This window comes from Meleagris gallopavo, chromosome Z (assembly GCF_000146605.3).
Source record: "Meleagris gallopavo isolate NT-WF06-2002-E0010 breed Aviagen turkey brand Nicholas breeding stock chromosome Z, Turkey_5.1, whole genome shotgun sequence".
Classification (NCBI taxonomy): Eukaryota; Metazoa; Chordata; class Aves; order Galliformes; family Phasianidae; genus Meleagris; species Meleagris gallopavo.
Window position 1 is genome coordinate 45,105,822 of NC_015041.2, and position 18,768 is coordinate 45,124,589.

At 36.0% G+C, this 18,768-nt stretch overlaps 1 protein-coding gene across 1 annotated transcript in view; it reads left to right on the top strand.

Moving 5' to 3' along the window:
- ST8SIA4 (ST8 alpha-N-acetyl-neuraminide alpha-2,8-sialyltransferase 4) overlaps positions 1-18,768 on the top strand; it is a 50,863-nt gene that overhangs the window by 10,905 nt on the left and 21,190 nt on the right. Inside the window, exons 3-4 of the mRNA XM_019610222.2 lie at positions 1,735-1,992; positions 9,870-10,163. Coding sequence (XP_019465767.1) covers positions 1,735-1,992; positions 9,870-10,163 — 552 coding nt within the window. The remainder of the gene's footprint in view (positions 1-1,734; positions 1,993-9,869; positions 10,164-18,768) is intronic.

Genomic DNA, 18,768 nt, shown 5'->3' on the forward strand with positions numbered 1-18,768 from the left:
TCAGAACATTCTTTTTTTTCCCCCTTTGTCCTATTGTAGCAAGTGAGAGGAAGCACTCAAAAAAATATTTTATCCTTTATTTATAAAATATTTTTCCTTTCCCTATGGCTTTTAAAGTCAATTCCAGGGTGAGTGCTTTGTATAACGGCAAGGTTTAGACTTGCTCTTTCCACTTCAGGCAATGACACAAGAGCTGTCTGGTCATGGTGCTCCTATAGTTCATTCCTTTTTACTTGAGATTATTTCTCCTTTATATCTCTCAGCAGGTGTTGCAACTGCTGGAGCGGCGTCTCTGGTTACCTTTTCCTGTTTTGATCTGCTTTAAGGAAGTTCTGCTCTAAAAGTTGGTTACGTAAAAATAGTGTTCTCTTACTCAAGAAATAGTCTATTTTAAATCTTACATTATCTGCTGACAGCAGTGGAAAATGTAAAGTTATTGCTTTTCTTCTTGTCTCATTAGTATTGCAGAAATAGAAAAAAGAAGTGTGTTCATACTAACAGCTGTGGGGATGACCTACCTCAGTTCATTAAGTCCTGTCTGTTCCATATTGGACTTCAGCATGAGCTTAAATTCAGGCATGGTATTCACACATTCTCACAAATATTCACACTTTGCCAAGGAGGGATGGGCACAGGTGCATAAGGCTGTGGTCAGTGATCATCCTGAGCCAGCAGAGTCTCCTGTAGCTTTGATCTTTCATAGCATTTTATCCTAGGGACAGACGTACGGCAGACTGCTTGAGACTGCCAGTGCTGGGATAAGTCCATACTTAAGTGTAGTCCTTAAAAGAGTCTTAAAATGCTTAAAATGCTTACAAGCAGGTATATGATTTAACTTCCGCAGCTAACCTTTAAGCAGACGCACTTTGTTATTTTCTGGGCACTGGGAGTGTACAGATACTTAATTATCACAGTGCCTTGATCTGTGATAGCTTGTTAAGCCCTGATTTTGATCACGTGTATCTAAACCCTTTTAACAGTTCAAACACTTAATGGCAGAGAAACAAGCTGCAGGACTGAATTAAACTGATTGAAAGTAACGATTGTTTTCTAGGAAGTGCTTCTTTGAGTTCAGGGAACAGTTTAACTTGAGCTGCAGTACTTTAATTTCCAGCATGTTTTTAAGCTGATTTTGCTTAAATCAGTGTGAAAGACAGTGGGTGTTCTTATTTCACGTTAATTAGAATAACTTTAGCTGAGCTTCAGTTAATTAGTACTAAGTTTATGCTAAACTGAATGTGTTACAGTGAAATAAGGAGCTATATGAAAACACAGCTATTCTTGAAACAAGCTGAGTTGCGAGACGTGACAGTGTTCTGAAAGACTTATTTCCTGAACTATAAATACTTAATGTTTTAAACTGCCACGTTACTATGAAAACAAACAGCTCTTGTCCTCTTTGAAGTATGTAAACGTTCTGAAGCATTGTAAAACGTTAGAATAGTATTTACTGTGTAATTTTTAAAGTCATCTTCCCTTGGTCTCTCAGTGCTTTCATCTCTATGAAGAGATTAAAATCTACTGCTGTAGTACTTTACTTGTGATATTGTAATTAAGATTTGAATTCTCTCATGACAGCTTTCCTCTAACTCCATTCCAGAACATGGGAAGTGACTTCTGTCTGTCTGTTGCTAACTACCTTCTGTAGTGTGCTGCATGCTCTGCACGTTGGATAATTCCATGCAGCAGTGAATACGGGGTCTTAGCCATGCATCTTTTTTTTTTTCCACCCAGAAAGAGTATTCTTCGATTCTTGGATGCGGAAAGAGATGTCTCAGTGGTCAAAAGCAGCTTCAAGCCAGGAGATGTAATCCATTATGTACTAGACAGACGTCGCACCCTAAATATTTCTCAGGATTTGCACAGCCTTCTCCCTGAGGTTTCCCCGATGAAGAATCGCCGATTTAAAACCTGTGCTGTAGTTGGGAATTCTGGCATCCTTCTGGACAGCGGGTGTGGAAAAGAGATTGATACCCATGACTTTGTTATAAGGTGAGTGTTCTGCTTTTGGACACGCGGCCTGCTTTGCTTCTTGGACAAAAGCTGGGAGAAGTGCTTTAATCTCACCTACAGATTTCAGGGCTTATCTGAAATTAAAGAACAATTAATGTGAAACTGTGTTCCTCATTATGTGATTCCCCAGATTTGAATATGTTCCTGTATTATTTACAAGAGGTTTTTTTTCTGAAGTGAAAGTAAAACAAGAAGCGCACTCGATGAGGGGAGAGAGATTTGAGCTACTTATTTTTGCTGTTGTTTTTATTCCAAACAAAATAATAATTGTTATGGAGCCCATAGTAGAAAAAATGCAAAATATTTTCTTTTTAAAAAATATTCTTTCTTTCAGTAGTGATGGCCTTTTCTTTCTTTAGCCAATAGTGATGGCCTGTTGTAAATTACTACATTACTTCTGTGCAGCATGGGGTAACATTTCAGTGTGATGTGTTGATGCTGAACCAGATGGCTGCCATTAAGGTAATTGGAAGTCACACACGTAAATCTTTTCACATTGCTTTAGAAACGTATCAATGCAGCTTGGGAAAAAATGCTGATAGGCTTCACTTTTTATTCATTCATCTGTCAAGTACATACAATGGAATACCATTGGCCTTCATAAATCAATAGAAACTATGCAGAATAGTAGCTGGCTTCATCTCAGAGCCTGGCATTATATAGATATAGAGAAGGTTAGGCAGAACATAGGTCACTGATTTTTTAAGCACTGATTTTTAAGAAGTTTTAATTGGTTTGCTCTGAGAAGAGTGAAAAGACAGTGTTAAAATGCAATATGGAAATCGTTGTCATTGCAGGATACTTTTCTTACCTTGAGAAAAGATGTTGGCAATAATCAAAAGAATATGGAAAAGAAAATTTGTATTTTTTCAATCCTTAATTCAAAATTGGATGTGTGCATGAAAGTGGTAAGGGGCCACTGAAACAATTGCACACCATTCTTTCATTTTTCCTGTTTGTTTTGCTAGTATCAGGGTTAGTCTTTCAAGTTAGCATCCTTAACGCAGAAGGAATCCACAAATAAATACCAGCTTTTTGCATAGCTTTTAGCTATGCCATGGTTTTATACTCTCTTGTGTTAAATGTGATTTATCCAACAGAACTACAGAAAAATTAAGATGCAAGATTTTGTAGGGAAAAGTCTTTTTTCAGAAAGCAAACTCAAGAATGCCATTCAGAAAGTTTAAGTCAACAAAGTATGTTCTTTGTTCACATGTTTAATTGAATTTAAATTGAATTTATGTCTGTAGTCTTCCCCTTGTTCAACTAGTCATGAAGCTAAGTTGTGAATCTAACAAGATCTTAACAAGTTGAAGCTATGTGGCATAAAGATACAATTTTTACATCACACAGTTACAGCTGCTGATCAGTTTTTTAGGCTGGAAAGACATCTCCTTTGGTGTATGAATAGGTAAAGCAATCTGAATAACAAATAATCTTCTGGATAATAGTACATATTTGACCTTGCAGTCTATAGACAGTTTTAATACAGTAGTTTTTGGTGTAGAAATCAAACTTTTCAAAAGATCACAGATTATCCATAGTTAATGTATGTAATGTGATAAATGGGAGTAAAATGGAGAATTACTTTTATTTCAAATTAAAGTCAAAGCATACTTCAGGGTTATAGTTTCCTACATTCTTCTTCTTACATTTAAAAAAAAAATGTCATATACAACATAGATGATCACATGATCTAATATTAAAAATGCACTTGGTAACCACTCAGCTTCGGCTGGGATTCTGGTGTTTGCAGTGTGGCAGCCAGCTGTGTTTTTCTTCAGCTCATTTTTCTAAAAGTAATATGTACTAGTTCTACTCACTGCCTAGCACTGTTCTGAAAAGCAGTTAGTGTATGTATATAGGAAATCGTGAGTGCATCTAGGTGAGTTGACTGATGAGCAAAACTTGCAGAATCTCATGATGCTGAGTGCATTATATTTAAGTGCTACAAAAAGTAATTTATACTATTGGGATTAAATTTATGATCCAGTTGATTTTGATACTAATTTATGTTCTTTTTCTTTTATGAGATCTAAAACAAAGGTATTTGTGTTTGAGAGAGGGTCATTTCTTAGAATAGGAGTTTTAATGGTAGATCCAACACCAATACCACTGATTTTATGATTAAGCTGATGGTGAAAATCTGTGAAACTGAAAAGGATAGAATACCCTAAATTTTAATCTTTCTATTAAAATGATATGAAGATCTTAGTAATAACTAATAAAGACAGAGAATAAGAGAATATATGCCCTATGAAAGTAAAGATGTAGTCAGTACCTAGCGGTTTCCCAGGTGCTATCAGGTGTAAATTAGTGTCTTTGAAAGTCATCCAAAGTTGCTAATAACTGGCCATCTTTCTTCGAGACAATCCAGCCTTCTGTTTAACAGTACCTATCAAAGAGCATTCATCCAACAAAGACACAAGATAATTAGAATACTAAAATTTAGAAGAATGTTTTAAAAAAGACATCTAAAATAGAGGTAAATAGTAAGCATTCCTGAAATCCTACAAATTTTACAAGTAAAACAGCGCAGTTTTTCTTTATGCAAGAGTCATTTTTGCAAGGAATGTAATATAAGCATAAGCAGATTTACTGTATTTACTGGACATTTTAAAGTGGTCTCTTTTTAGTTACTTGATCACTTGGGCACTTTGTTTTTGGAACATCAGAAATGAAGAGTCTAGGGACATGTCTTCTGCCAGGATAAAACGGATTAGTTCCACAAGTTTAGCAAAGTCATGCTTGCTTTGACAGCAGAAAATGTGACACACCTAGCTAAAATGGTAAGCACAGGGGCTCTTCACTAAATAAAAAAATAAATAAAAAAACTTACGATGTCTATGCTACTACTATACTATACTACTTTCCTGTTTCTCCTATCCTTTTTGTTTTTTCTGTTTATGCTTTTTTTAAACTACCTTATTGATCCTTGCACCTTTAGAACTTTTGTGGTGGCAAGCTAAAGGAAAGTATATGTTGCTGCCAGGCCTGGAAAAGACTCTGAAGCATTCCCAAATAACTGATTCCATAAAGTAAATTAGAATGAAAATACTAGGTAATTAATCTGATTGCATTTTAAATGTTTAAATAGCACAGTTCTGTTTCAGGAGCTGTTTTTCACATGGTGCTCTTTTCAGCTGTTTTTATAGTGGTTGGGTCAGATGGTATTCACTAGATCTGAGAGTTAAATGTGATACATTTTGCTTTCCTGTTGTCTACACTTTTTCATCCTGGACGTCAGAGACCAAGGCTCTGTTAGGCATATTACCTATCTCAATTGATGTTACTGTAATGTTTGTTTCTGTTATAGTTTCTATGGAAATAAATAGGCGTTACTTTCAGAGTAACCTGCATATATTATAATTATCTCCTTCCTTCTTTCCCCTGTTCCTATCTCCTCCCCTCCCCACCTCTTTTTTTAATGGACTTTAGTTTTTATTATGGAACCTTGTCAAAAGCAGTTGCCAACTAGATTTTTGCAATTTTTTTGATAAAATATGTAAATGAGTAGCAAAATCTTGTAGATTACTCCTGGTGATGCTACTTCTGGAGAAATCCATTTTAGTTGGTCTATGTGGACCTGAAGTAGCTAAGACATGTTACATGAAGCTTCTTCACTGCCACAGACCTGCTTTGGCAAGGAACGACCATGTCAGAATATCAGTATTTAATTGCTTCTTTGGATTGAAGTGCACAATTTTTATATTACAAATCCTTTTGCCCAGCACAGAATTTTTTCCTTCCAGTTTAAGTGTCAACACCTAGGAATGAATCTGGAAATTTTTGCCATTGTTGGTAATGCTATTTTAATAGACGAACCTAGCTCTTATTTTTCCAGTGTCACTTAACTTTCATTTCTTGCTTTATCCAGTCTCATGCTTAGTGAATTTGAGATGGAAAAAGCTTGTAGTCATTTAATAGATCTGCTGTTTGATTCTGTGTGAGGAGGAAGATAATCTGTCCCACTTCCTCTCCGATGTCCCGGTTTTGCGGACAATTGTGATGTGAGCAGCAGACAATTAGCAGCTCTATTTGGAAAGAATAAAATGACAGACCTGCCAACAATAGTGTGGACATGTGATTTCTCATTTCAGGAGGATAGCTGAAATTTCTCTGTCTCCCCTCAAATCTTAATCTGAGTGGACAGTGGTAGTATCTTTTTTTCTTCTGTTTTGTTCCTTAAATTGATAGGAAAAAAAGTTGTAATTTTGTCAGAAGCATAAGTTTGAGGGTAGTAATTTAGTTATATCTTGAAACTATTATTTTTTCATTTTTAAGTATTAGCTTTTGTATTTCAAAGCTCATTTAATTTGCCTTGCTTGAAGCACAACCATTGTGCCAGTGGAGCTGGATGCACAAGGAAGTTGATCTGTCAAAAGAGAAGTTGCCAGTTAAACAGACTTGACTTCAAAACAAAACACTTCCTTTGAACGTGTCATCACTAGCTCATTAGAGTATTTTCAGCTCTTAAATGTGGCACTCTTTTTTTTTTTTCCTTCACTGTCCCTTCTTGAGCATCAAAATGCTTAACAAGTGCAGTCTACAAATATGCTTCCTCAATAATTTGGATGGCCTTCCATAGACATGCGTAGCTTCCACCTCAGGAGATTCTTGATATAGGTCTGATTTCTTGTGGCCACATTTTCTTTTTGGCTTCACCTAATGATAACTTCGACTGCTGGAAGGTGCTGTGAATGATAAGTCATTCAGCCTGTTCTGGCAACAGAAATGAAACGGAGATGTTTCAGTATGAAGCTGAACTTCTTCTGTCAATAAGTAGCACCTGTGCCACAAATGCTGGTGGGCCAAAGTACTGAATACACTCCATAAGTATTTAGAAGTCCAACATTGGAGCATTTTTCTTCTATCTTTTTTCTTTTTTACGGGGAAAAAAAATAATTTCTAATATAAGAGGTGATTTAAGGACGTAAATGTAGAAAGCTAATGGAACTGCGATAAGAAATGACTTCTATAAACTCATATTCACGTAGTTCCACATTACCCAAGTGTGTCCTGAACACTGACAAGCATGGAAAGCATGGAGATCAACCACGTCTTTAGGAAATCCATTCCAGAGCAGACCAGAATAAATTTTTCCTAATATCCATGCTGAACCTTCCTTGGTGCTGCTTTGTACTACTGTCTCACATTCTGTCATTATGAACCTTGTCCCTCTTCGGTTTTGGCTAACTCCCTCTCCCAGCTTTACTTAATATTTTGTCTCATTAGACTACCTTCTGAACACTTCTACTGTAGAAAATGTGCTTACAAGAATTAGGGGAATAAGTGAATAGTCGTCATCTTAGTGCAACGGAAGAAAGAAGTAGCTAGAGATTCTGATTTAAATACATATATAGAAAGACAATATTATTCATCAGTTGTTAGTTTAAAAGACTGAAGAGTGCACTTGAAATGATTTTTTTTTTAATGGAAAACAAAAGAAAACTAAAAGGAACTCAGGGAAGTCATTATTTTGGTCAATTTTTTTAATTAATTTTATTTATTTTTTTTCCTGAAGCAAGAGACATTTCATCCTTTTCCCTTTAAGCAGTCAAGAGCTTGGGCTCAGGAGAACCAGCTTTACAAACCTTGTTAAAATCTAATGTATATTCATTAGATTTTATTGTAATTGACCGAACTGATTTTCTGTGCTGCATGTGACTATTATTTCCAACCTGTTCTTACCATCCCAATTTTAGTAGCCTTGTTGTAAACTTTGTCCTACTCAACTCTGATCTGCAGTCCACTTAGTTGGATTGTCTAAGGTGAAGGCAACAAAGAAGTACTTCTAGAATAAAAGTGTGTGTATGTGGTGCAAGATATGGCATGTTGCAGAAAATTGTGTTTTGGACTCAAATTTTAAACAACAGTATTGCTGCAAAGTATCAGCAATGCAGCATGTGAGAAAGAGGGAGCTCAGTAAATGATAGTCTTCTATTTATTCTAATGGATTTAGTATAGCAGTGTCAACTTAATAAAAAAGTAAGGTTTTATTTATTGTGTACAAAATCCTAGGTACTTAATGTCAAAGCTGCGGTGTCCTGCTCACCTCCTTTTTACTCCTGTGGATGTGCATGGAGTTCTGTGCCTAAATAAGCAGGAAAGGCTATTGCATTGCCTGTTTCAAAGTGTTTCAATTAATAGACTTCTTAATTTACTTGGCAGAAAGTAGGTATATGAGTCTATGTATAGGATGTTTTCATGAAAGAATCCTGATAACTGTCATGGAAGAATCCTGGTAGATCATTGATGTTGGCTAGCAAAATTAACTCTAAAATTTCAGTAGCTGTATGAAGCGATGTTAACATATAAAGATGCATTAGAGTCTAAGATAAAACTCAAAAATACGTAACAGAAGTTATTTACACACACTCAAGTCTGAAGGCAAACACATGATAGCCAGTTTTATTAGCTTTGAATGTACTTTTCTATAAAGATTTCTGGAAGCTATCTGATAATACATATTTTCTTGTGCAGTCAGTTCAGAACGAGTGCTACCATTGCACAAACTCTTGTACACATGTGGAGAAAGTTTATCGAGCAGATGTGCAGAGTTACAGAAAAATGTAAATCCATTTCCCAAGAAAACTCACATCTGCCTCCATGTCATGAGAAAGTTGGGCAACTGTATCTCTTCAGAATATGTAGGGTTTATAGCCTTATGAACATTTATTTCTGAAGATGATTGCACCACTTTACTTGATAATTACAGAATAAGGTGTCGTTTTAAGAAATTAGTATTGTTATCTAGGCCTAGATCATGGGTATTAATCTCTATCACCATGCTGAATTGAGTTATTTTTGTATCACGTAAGTATCTGACCAGTAGAAGATGCTAAAGGATTAAGCTTAAGCAATAAGTTCATTGTGCCAGAAAATAATTGCAGAACTAGTAGAGTGACGTTATGTTGGAATATAATAACATGGAAATTACATCTGACATCACTTAACATCCTTTCACTCAGCTAAAAAGTTTGCTAAATCATGAATATATGGTGTCAAGGTGCTGCACTGGTACATGTAAGATAGAGGTGAATTCACAGAAGATGTTCTGGAGGTGATTTTTCTTAGGTCTAACTCATCACTGAAATCATAGGTAGTTTCTGAAGTACAGAACACCTGTCTTTTGTGCTGCCATAGGGAAGGGCTTCCTGCTTATGATACACATATTTATATGACAGAGATGGAAAGATATGAGAGCAAAAGCCTGATGAGAACAGCAAAGTTACTGCAGGTTGGACGAGGTTTGGCCATAAGACATCATGGCAGAATGGAAACATGATATTTTTTTTTTTTTTTCCTAAAAAAAATTTAAATTTCAAAATGAAATAAAAACATTAAATTTCAAAACATCTGATCAGCTGCAGTGATATTCTAAAAAAACAAAAATCTTTTTAATATGAACTAAATTTAATTTGTCAATTATACTTAAATACTGTACTGAGCAAAAAGGCAATGAGTATATAAATTATACCTACATTGGCTGACAAGATTTCCTGTAAGTATGTGAGTTGCTGGTAACAAGAAGATGAGAAATGAACACTAATGAAAGGTAATAGGTATTACAAGGCATACTCTGAGCTGTGCTTTTAAAGCATGATGACATTGTTTTCAAATGTACAGAAAAGTCTTTTCTCACTGACTTAGTTGCATTCAGTGTGTTTCGGTTTTTTGAAGTCTGAAAATGTTGGCAAAATGTGCAATCACACTTACTATGACTGGTATTTTTTCCTCATGTCAATTGAAATAGGCTTGCATGTTCATTTTTAGCTTTTCCTTCATGCATACATTTTTCTGAGTTAATGTTTCATATTTATTTTCATTTTTTCCATTAATTTCTTCCTCTTCAGGTGCAATCTAGCTCCCGTGGTGGAGTTTGCTGCAGATGTGGGAAATAAATCTGATTTTATTACCATGAACCCATCAGTTGTACAAAGAGCATTTGGAGGCTTTCGGAATGAGAGTGACAGAGAAAAATTTGTGCGTAGACTATCCATGCTGAATGACAGTGTCCTTTGGATCCCTGCTTTCATGGTCAAAGGCGGAGAGAAGCATGTGGAGTGGGTTAATGCATTAATCCTTAAGAATAAATTGAAAGTGCGAACCGCCTATCCATCACTGAGACTTATTCATGCTGTCAGAGGGTAAGTGTCTGGAAAAGACTGGTCTGTCCTTGGCACAATGAAACTCAAAACTAGAATTTCTAGCAGCCAGAAAAAAAGAGCGCATAAATTGTTAAAATTATTAGCATATTTCCCCTATTGTTGTAATGGATTGCATTTATGATGAAATAAGCTTGTTCGGCAATAAATGTTATCCACTCATTTAGCCCACTGTAATGCAAGCAATTGAAATGCGACAGCACAATAATATTTCTCTTCTGCTTTCATATGCAAAGTATTTTTATGCTCATTAGAGTGGGAAATTGATGAAAAACAGACAGGATTCAAAGAATATTTGTATTCTTAACAAATCAGAGGACAATAAAAGTGCTGTTTGTCCTTTTTTGGGCAAGACTATGGAGTAGAAATACAAATTCAGGCAACATGTTGGCGTTGGATAACAACCATGCAGATAATGAAGTCTGGCAGATCTGAAAGTAATGAGCTCCTTCCCAAAATGCCTAAGACTTAATGCCTAAGTAGCAAACTTTCTCCTTTTGAATTCAGCCAGGTGCTTGGTCACTTCAAGAGTATTGACCAAAAAGATTCACATTCACTCTTTGTGCAGAGGCTTGGTTCTTCAACCTCTTAATCAAACAAAACTCTTAGTTGAAGGCTGCATTGCAAGTATGAGGGCTATACATGAAAAACATTCAGAATACGGTAGTACAATATCTATTTGTTACATGAAATATGACACTGTGATAATTTTCAGCTTCTTTTCCTTGAACTGTCCAATTCATGGAGTTTTGGGAGATGTCTTAATCATTAATTGCTGTGCAAGCTTTATGTATCTGCCTAAAAAGTTTGTTGTGTTACAGCAGCAAAGATGGGAGCAGAGGGGATATTTTCATCTGATAGCCCAGTGTAGTATGAGAACATGAGAATAAAGCTTAGAAATATGTCCTTCTTTTGGGTATTAGGGCTTTTGAGTGTGTTTCTCTTCTTCTGCCATGTCTCAGATAGACTGACTGCTCTGTTCTTCATATGGTATAATTCTGGCACTGAAAGAAATCACTGTCCCTTTTGGGCTTTCATTGATTTTTTCACTATGTTACTCAGTTTTCTGGTGGATAGTTCTTTCATTATACAGTTACAGTTTAATTACTTTTGGGCCTTGATTGTGTTGAATTTTCAAGTGTTCAAAGTGCCTATAGCGCATAGATAAGTGCAGTGGGCTTTGCATGTGTGTATAAATCTGAATAAGTTCACTTTTAAATTACAAGCAGCTGTTCTTGTTCCCATCTGCTGAGTCTAGGCAAAATTGTCCAGAATGAATCGCAATTGAGAATACTCTGTCAGTTGCCCAACATAGGGCCCCTCCAGAGGGCCTCATTTCCAGAAATTAGAACCTTCATTGTCTCTCTGAAGTAAAAATAAAATCTGCCATCACAGTTGTTGATGAAAATTTAGGCTGTACCGTATTTCCACTTATAGCTATTGGTGTAATCTGATGTGACTAGACAAATCTCTTGAATCTTTGCTCTAACTGCTAGGCACTCCATTTTCAGGCTTTGTTGTTTTATCAGGTTGCTTTTGCTGTTTTGTTCTTCTGGGAGGTAATTCTATATCATCAAGTATTCTTTAATATTCTTTTTTGTAATTAAAATAAGAACCAAATAGGAAGATAAAAATTAGAAGATAAATTCGTGCTTGATTTCACCCTTGACTTTATATATAAAGTGTAATGCATGACATGAATGTGTCTTCATGAGTCAAATTTGGAAGTGATGCAGCTAGCAATAATACATTTGGAACTCTTCTTAGATTTTACAGAAAGCAGACTTACGACACCAGTCCATAGTAATGAGGCTTGTATTACAACAAGGTTAAATTTAAGGAGTGAGTATCGTCTCTTTATATGTTGCATTAAACCCTTCTAAGATGTGTTTGGTTTCTATTTTAAATGGAATAGCATGGCAGCATGGGAAACAAATGAGCAAAAAATATTTTTAAATTAAGCATGTCTGAGCTAAAAATTAATGTTTTCTGTAAGTGAACTGATGTCAAATCAGCCCATTTTGAGCAGTAAGACATGGGAGAATTTAAGCAAGCTATGGGTGTTAATTTCAGTTTGAAACTAAAGGACACCTAACCCCATTGCCATTTAAAGCAGTGTGTGCAATGTAGCTACATAATTTTTAAGTGAAATATTCATATTTTATTCTGTTATGTCATATCTTTTTCAAATCTGGTAAACTTATAATTTATGAGCTTATGAAGAGACACTTCCTAAAATACACCTATGAAGCAGTCCTTGTTTCATGAATCTGAATCATGAATTTCATGAATCTATTTATTTTTCATACTTTTGCAAGCTGTGTTTTGCAAGTGTAAGTCTTTGTGACCACATAAAGTAAATAGTGATGACCTGCGGAGGGCCCACGGTGCTGCAAAACAGAAAAGATAAAATAAACACAACCTGAAAACAGCTTCTACTTGGATGAGAAAACAGGAAATCCACCCACAAAAATTGTGTGAAAACACTGCAAGGCTTGTGCAGACCATTCTTAATAGGTGTCTGAGCACATGTGTGCAATTGAGATTGTAAGGCTTATGCTATGTCTTTCAGTGTCTTAAGCCGTAAGAGGGAAATGAAATTCGAGTTGTTGATGAAAGAATGATAAGGAAATCTGAACTGCAGGAGATGTGTTCTGTCGTTTGTCTTCCTTTACATGAGGAAATGACTGTTGGGTAGAGTGCATTGCTCTCAAATATTTGTATCTTAGTTTCAATGCGGCATAATGACCTTTTAATTTACGAATGCTTGGAGCAGTTGTTGTCCTCTAATTGTAACATCTTCAAGCTTCTTTTAACTTCCATACAAATAAAAATTCACTTATTTTCCTTCTCTTGTGTTAATAATACCAAACCATTCTGGCTTTGAGTAGCCATATTTTGGATTAAATAATAATTGATATGAAGGTAGTTAGAACTACTTTAACTTAGACTTCAGTGATAAGAGAATCACTCAGGAAAGTCAGCCTGGTTCATATATTGCTTCCTACATTTTTAAATCATCCTGGTGTAACTAAAGCACAGTGAGAATTTTCTTAGACTGTGCCAAAGACATAATACCAGGAGGATGTACCGATCTACCATACTTAGTTGGAAAATATATGCTTATGGAGGTGAATAAAAGGTGCAGTTTTATCTTTAATAAGCTAAAATAGTCCCTTAGCTGTTTTTGAGAACTTCAGCAGCCTTGCTGGTTTTTGTTTCGAGGGCTACACCACATCCTTATCATTCAGCTGGGTGAAATGAGGCTTGTATTTGAAACGTATTACACTGCAACTACAGGTCTTCATAATCCAAAAATATACAACTCTGTACTACAGGCCTGAAAACAGACTAAAAAGAGCGTGTAACTATTCTTAACAGGTTTCAGTTCTGACTTATTTTTCCTGAAGAACAGACTGCTTATGTAAACGTAAATTGATAATGAGTTATCTAACACACTGACAATTAACTGAAAAACACAGAAATGTAGTGTATTGTGTGCTAAATAATTTAATAACTAATGCTTATAAAGTCAGTCTGACACACTTAGTAGTAATGGAGATCTTGAATGCTGAAGGATGGAGGCTGATGGCCATAAGGCTTGGAAAGGATTGCCTCTATTCCTTTTGTACGTATCACACTGCCACATTGTTCAAGCAAATTAGATTTTTCCTTCATTAGTCTATAAACTGTAAGGCATAGTCAGTTGCCAAAGACAGGACAGTAGTTTTCTTGAACTCCTGTTGTAATCTAGAGTCACTAAACTCTATGTGCTCTATTTAATAACAGCAGTTTTGCTGCAATCGCATAGATCATTGAGATTCTGTTCCTTTTTTTTTTTCCTTTTCTTTTAATAAAAGCAATTTTCTGAGCAGTACTTAGTGTTTGGGAGTTGATTTTGATCACATGCTAGCATAAAGTCTGTATTCTGAGAACATTCTGAAAACTTTTTCTGTCTATTCTTGCATGTTTTGGGTCATAAAAGAGGTAATGTGGTGTTTAAAAAGAAATTGTCTTTTTTTTTTTTTTTTTGTATTCCATGGCTTATTAAACTTATGTGAATGATGTCTTCTCCTCTTCTCCTCTAAAATCTCAGAGAGATTCAAAGTTTGAAGAAGAGATTATATAAACACTAAGTCCAGCGTGGCAGCTAGTATCTTAACCAGTAGCATAAATTTTAAATGGCTGAGGTATACATATATTTAACTTGGGCAGTTTAATACCAAGATGATCTAGTAGTTCCATATGATAATTACTAATTGTTTTTTTAACTTTTGTACTTCTTGATCAAGAAGTTTGTTTATTGAGTTAAAAATCAGATTTAAAAAGTGTTTGGGGGGCAGTTGCATGATTTCCTCTTGAAGTGTTTCTAAAAGCTCTTTTAATGGAATTTTTAATGTAATTGTGCACGCATTATTGACAAAATAATTGAGGTAGTTAGTACCAAACTGAGTTCAAGATAGAGGTAGAATCTATAAATGAGGAGCTTAATTGATTAAAAGATTCTTCGCTCTCTTCTTTGCCAGCCCTAGGAAGGTTAATTATAAAGTAATTAAGATGAACAAACAGCATTATTATTTTTTTTAATTGAATTTAGCAACAAATTTCAGAAACTTTGATTTATACTGAACACTTTCATTATTAGGATTGTTTTAATGATCTATTCCAGGTGTTTGATACCCTTTCAAACGTGAAGTGTGTCTGTACAATCTAGTTTCAGTAGCAGAGTTCCACTGGAAGGCTTGCTAAACTGCAGTGTAGGCAAACAGGAACTGAGCTTCCAGGGATCAGAGTCCAGATGCTCTTGTTTATTTCTGATGATGGCAGACAACTAAACCTGGAAAGAGGACAAGCAGATGCTTTTTCCTGTTGGTGCTGTCTTCCAGTTCCCCAGGGGGAGCAGGGAGAGCTGCTGAGGATAGGCAATGTTGATGCATTAGAGGCCAGAGTTAACTCCCAGAGCCCACATCTGCCGGTGCGTATTGGAAGACATGGGCTGAAGATGCGGAAACACCCTCACTCCTGCCAACACTGTCCTTTTATTTTCTGCAGTTTTTCTCATATTTCCTCCCTGTCTCTGCAAAACAAAATTCTCACATTTATCTTAATGTGTGAGAATATTTTCTTGGCTTTTTTCCTGTTGGAGTCATCCCATGAACTATGAGTCACTCACCAGCGGTAAATCATTGCAACAGCTTCACAGAAGATTCCTTCAGGCTTAGGGATACACAACAACTGCATGGGCATCCTGTGGGATTAGTTTGGGCTCCACTAACTTCCTCCTCGCTACTGCCTTTACGAGAGTGGTATTAGACTTGATCCTACACTAAACACAGCAGAATTCCCACTGAAATCTCTGTGTTGTGCCTGTGTAAAGAGTATGCCTTGTCTATTTATGGGCATTTCACTGCAGAGTCTTTTTCCCTTTGTTGGTGAAAGCAAACAGCTGTCGTTTGAGTGGAGTGACCTTTTGCACAGCTTCACCACAGCTCTGGAGCCCTTCACTGTGGGAAATACAGAAGTATTCTGAGAAACTGAAACGGGCAGAAATCAAATACTTCTCCAGCAGCTCTCTGCTAATAAAGAAACAATTTCCAGGAGCAATTGATACTGTAAACAGTTCTGCTCCTTTCTTTACTGCTACCATATTGTTTCTTACTGCTAAAATATGTTCCTAAAGAAAAGATATTTTGAACTACATGGATTGCAGTCACTGCAGAAATCAAGGAAAGAAAAAGATGGCCAATAAACTGAAAATAAGAGCACAGATTTAATACAAAATGAGAAAGACTCTTACATCATGTCAGAAAAAATACTCAATATGTGGAAAAAAAAATCAGATTTCTCTGCTTTCCAGTAAACCACGTTCCTGTTTTCTATAAACGTGGGTGTAGAAATAGCGTTTCTGTGTCAAAAGTATCCTTCTGACTTGGTCTAACCTATTAGTAGAGCTGGCTTTGTCTGCCAAATTCTTTCAAACCACTGGGACACCAGTCGGTCTGGATTTTCAGAATTTATGTTGTGTGAAGTCATTCGCCATGTCTCAAGATCTTTCCCTAATGTGAGAAGAGCATATGGTACTCCTCTTCCTAAGGCTGAGACACCACCAAAGCACCTGGGCCAGTCTCAGCCAGCAGCTGATGGCCAGGGCTGCTGGAATCCTGCATGCCATGAAAGTTACCAGTCTACTTAACTGGCTTAGAGCTCCTCAGTATGTCCTGCTGATTGCTTTGCGCAAAATCTCTTTTCTTCTTCTGTTTTGGGGAAGTTTAGGAAAGATGAGATGTGATGCTTTCTGAGAAAAATAAGTCTTTTTTTTCAATGGGAGCAAACCCAATTAAAGTAGGGGAGGACAATAAGGGGAAGCAGATATGAGGCTGCTCTGAAAGTAATGCTTCCTATTTTATTATGTTGGCCTACAACATCAGAGGTGGACGTTGGTGATATGAAAGTAGAAGTTGAACCTTCCCACCAATATTCTGTTACATGTTGTTGCCTTGTGGCAGATGGTAGCATTCTCACAATGGTATTTGACATGCAAATGCATATGAGCAAAGGTGTGTCACTGAGTTCCTCCATGTGGAAAAAATGACACATTCATTGATGTTTGATGAACATTTCTGGAAACCAAACAGTGGATGTGAACACTGCGAAAGCTGGACTGTGCATGAGTGTGGCATGTGAGCTCTTGTTTGTAATTGGCAAAAATGCATGGCTAGTGGTGGTGACTATGTTGAAAGAAGAGTGTTTTGTAGGTAAGAACTTTCTCTGTCAAATAATTTTACTATGCTTTTTGTATCTGTTCTAGTTTCCATGGAAAGAAATAGGAAGCATGACTTTTGAAGTGACCTATGTTTTTATATTTTTCACAGTCTAGTCCATTTAGCAGAGTAGAACCTGAAAAGTCAGGTCATGATTGTAGAGAGACAACCTTTATTCTTATTTATTTGTTGATAATAAAGCTCTCAGTTGTTTCTTGTATGTGTATGTGTGTGCGTGCGTGCACGTGCATGTTCCTTTTGCTGTGGCAACTGCTTTGCTCCTAAACATGAGCAATGGATGTACTTAGGAATTGTAAAACTTACTCTCCTAAGGTTGAATTTTAGCTTTCAAGCAGATGAGAGCAGCGGACTTGGTTATATGAAAAATAGCAATGAAATTGCTTATTTTCTAGTTTTTGAAGCTTAGTTTGTGGCTGTTAGCATGGCTGTTAGCATCTAAGGAAAGGATAAACTACACATAGTTTATTCACGCACTATATTTACGTTTTGCTACTGATTTGTTATTTTTCAGTTGTTTTGTATGCTCTTTTAATTATTCTTTTAATTTCTGTGTTTTTGAAAAGTATACAAAAGTGCAAAATTAACTAACTCTTATTTGTCTGTATCTTGCTCCTGTAACAATAATTGTTGATGCACAACAGAAAAGCAAATCAGAAACAGTATTCATAGACTGTAAAGGGGGTCCATGGAGTCCATAAAGAGCCGTGTTTAATGGGCAGTGCTGACTGGATGGAGAAGAGTTTCTCAGTACTTTTGATACATGAAGTAAGCTGTCTGTTGGTTCTGTATGATACATGTGTGAATGAGGAAGTTCTGTCAGGTTTACTTTTATTTCTTTAAAGGAAGGTGAAACTTACAGTTCTGCTATTTTTTATTTTGTCTGAAATGGTTGGGTAGAGTTTTCAAAATTCTGTGTATTTATCTTTCATCTTAATGAACTTCTGTGATAAGGAGCAGTTATGATGAGTATCTAGCCAGTAACTTATTTCTTCATATTCATATGATCAGTTAATTTCCAAAGTAGAGTGGAAATTATCAAACAGATATGGTTTTAAAAGATGTGACTAAAAATGGTCTTCTGATTTTCCTGCATGGATGATTCTAAATTTTTCAGTAGAATTGGAGCGCTATTATGATGCAATAGATTCTACTATATTAATATATTTTCCAAACTGATTCTTCAACTGGAATAAGAACTAAAAATAGTTAGAAAAAGAAAATTAAGAAGACTTGAGTGTTTTGTTTGTTTGTTTTATCTTCATTACATATTTTCATAGGGGAAAAAAAAATAGAGAAGAAAGGATACACATACTTCTTCTGGTTCCTTTGTTCTTTGATATACTTCTGAAGGTCCCACTGATTTTTTAAACTGAACTAGAAAACTGTATGCCATGTTTTTCAGAATGGACGATTTTGGCAGAGGGACAGTGATTCTAGCAGGTCCTAACAGTTACCTTTTACTCCAGCTCTAATAATTGGATAGTTTATTAGACTGAATAAACAGTCTGGTCCTTCAGCGAAGTGGTACGCTGGGACAAGTAGTGCCAGTGCATGAATGAGCAGTTTGGCTTGATGTCAGTCATGGCCTCCCATTTTAGTCCACATGAGCTTCTTCAAAAAATGTTTTAACAGGTTTGTTTGAAGTTCCTGGATTCCTGTTCTTATATGGAGAAAGACTCCAATACTTCAGGTCAGAGCTAAGTAGAACTTAGGCATTTTAAAGTTTACCAGTGCTGAAGCTTATCACTACCTTACTTCCAAAGACTGCTTGTGAGGACACACTCTGCCTCTTCCTTAGAAGACTA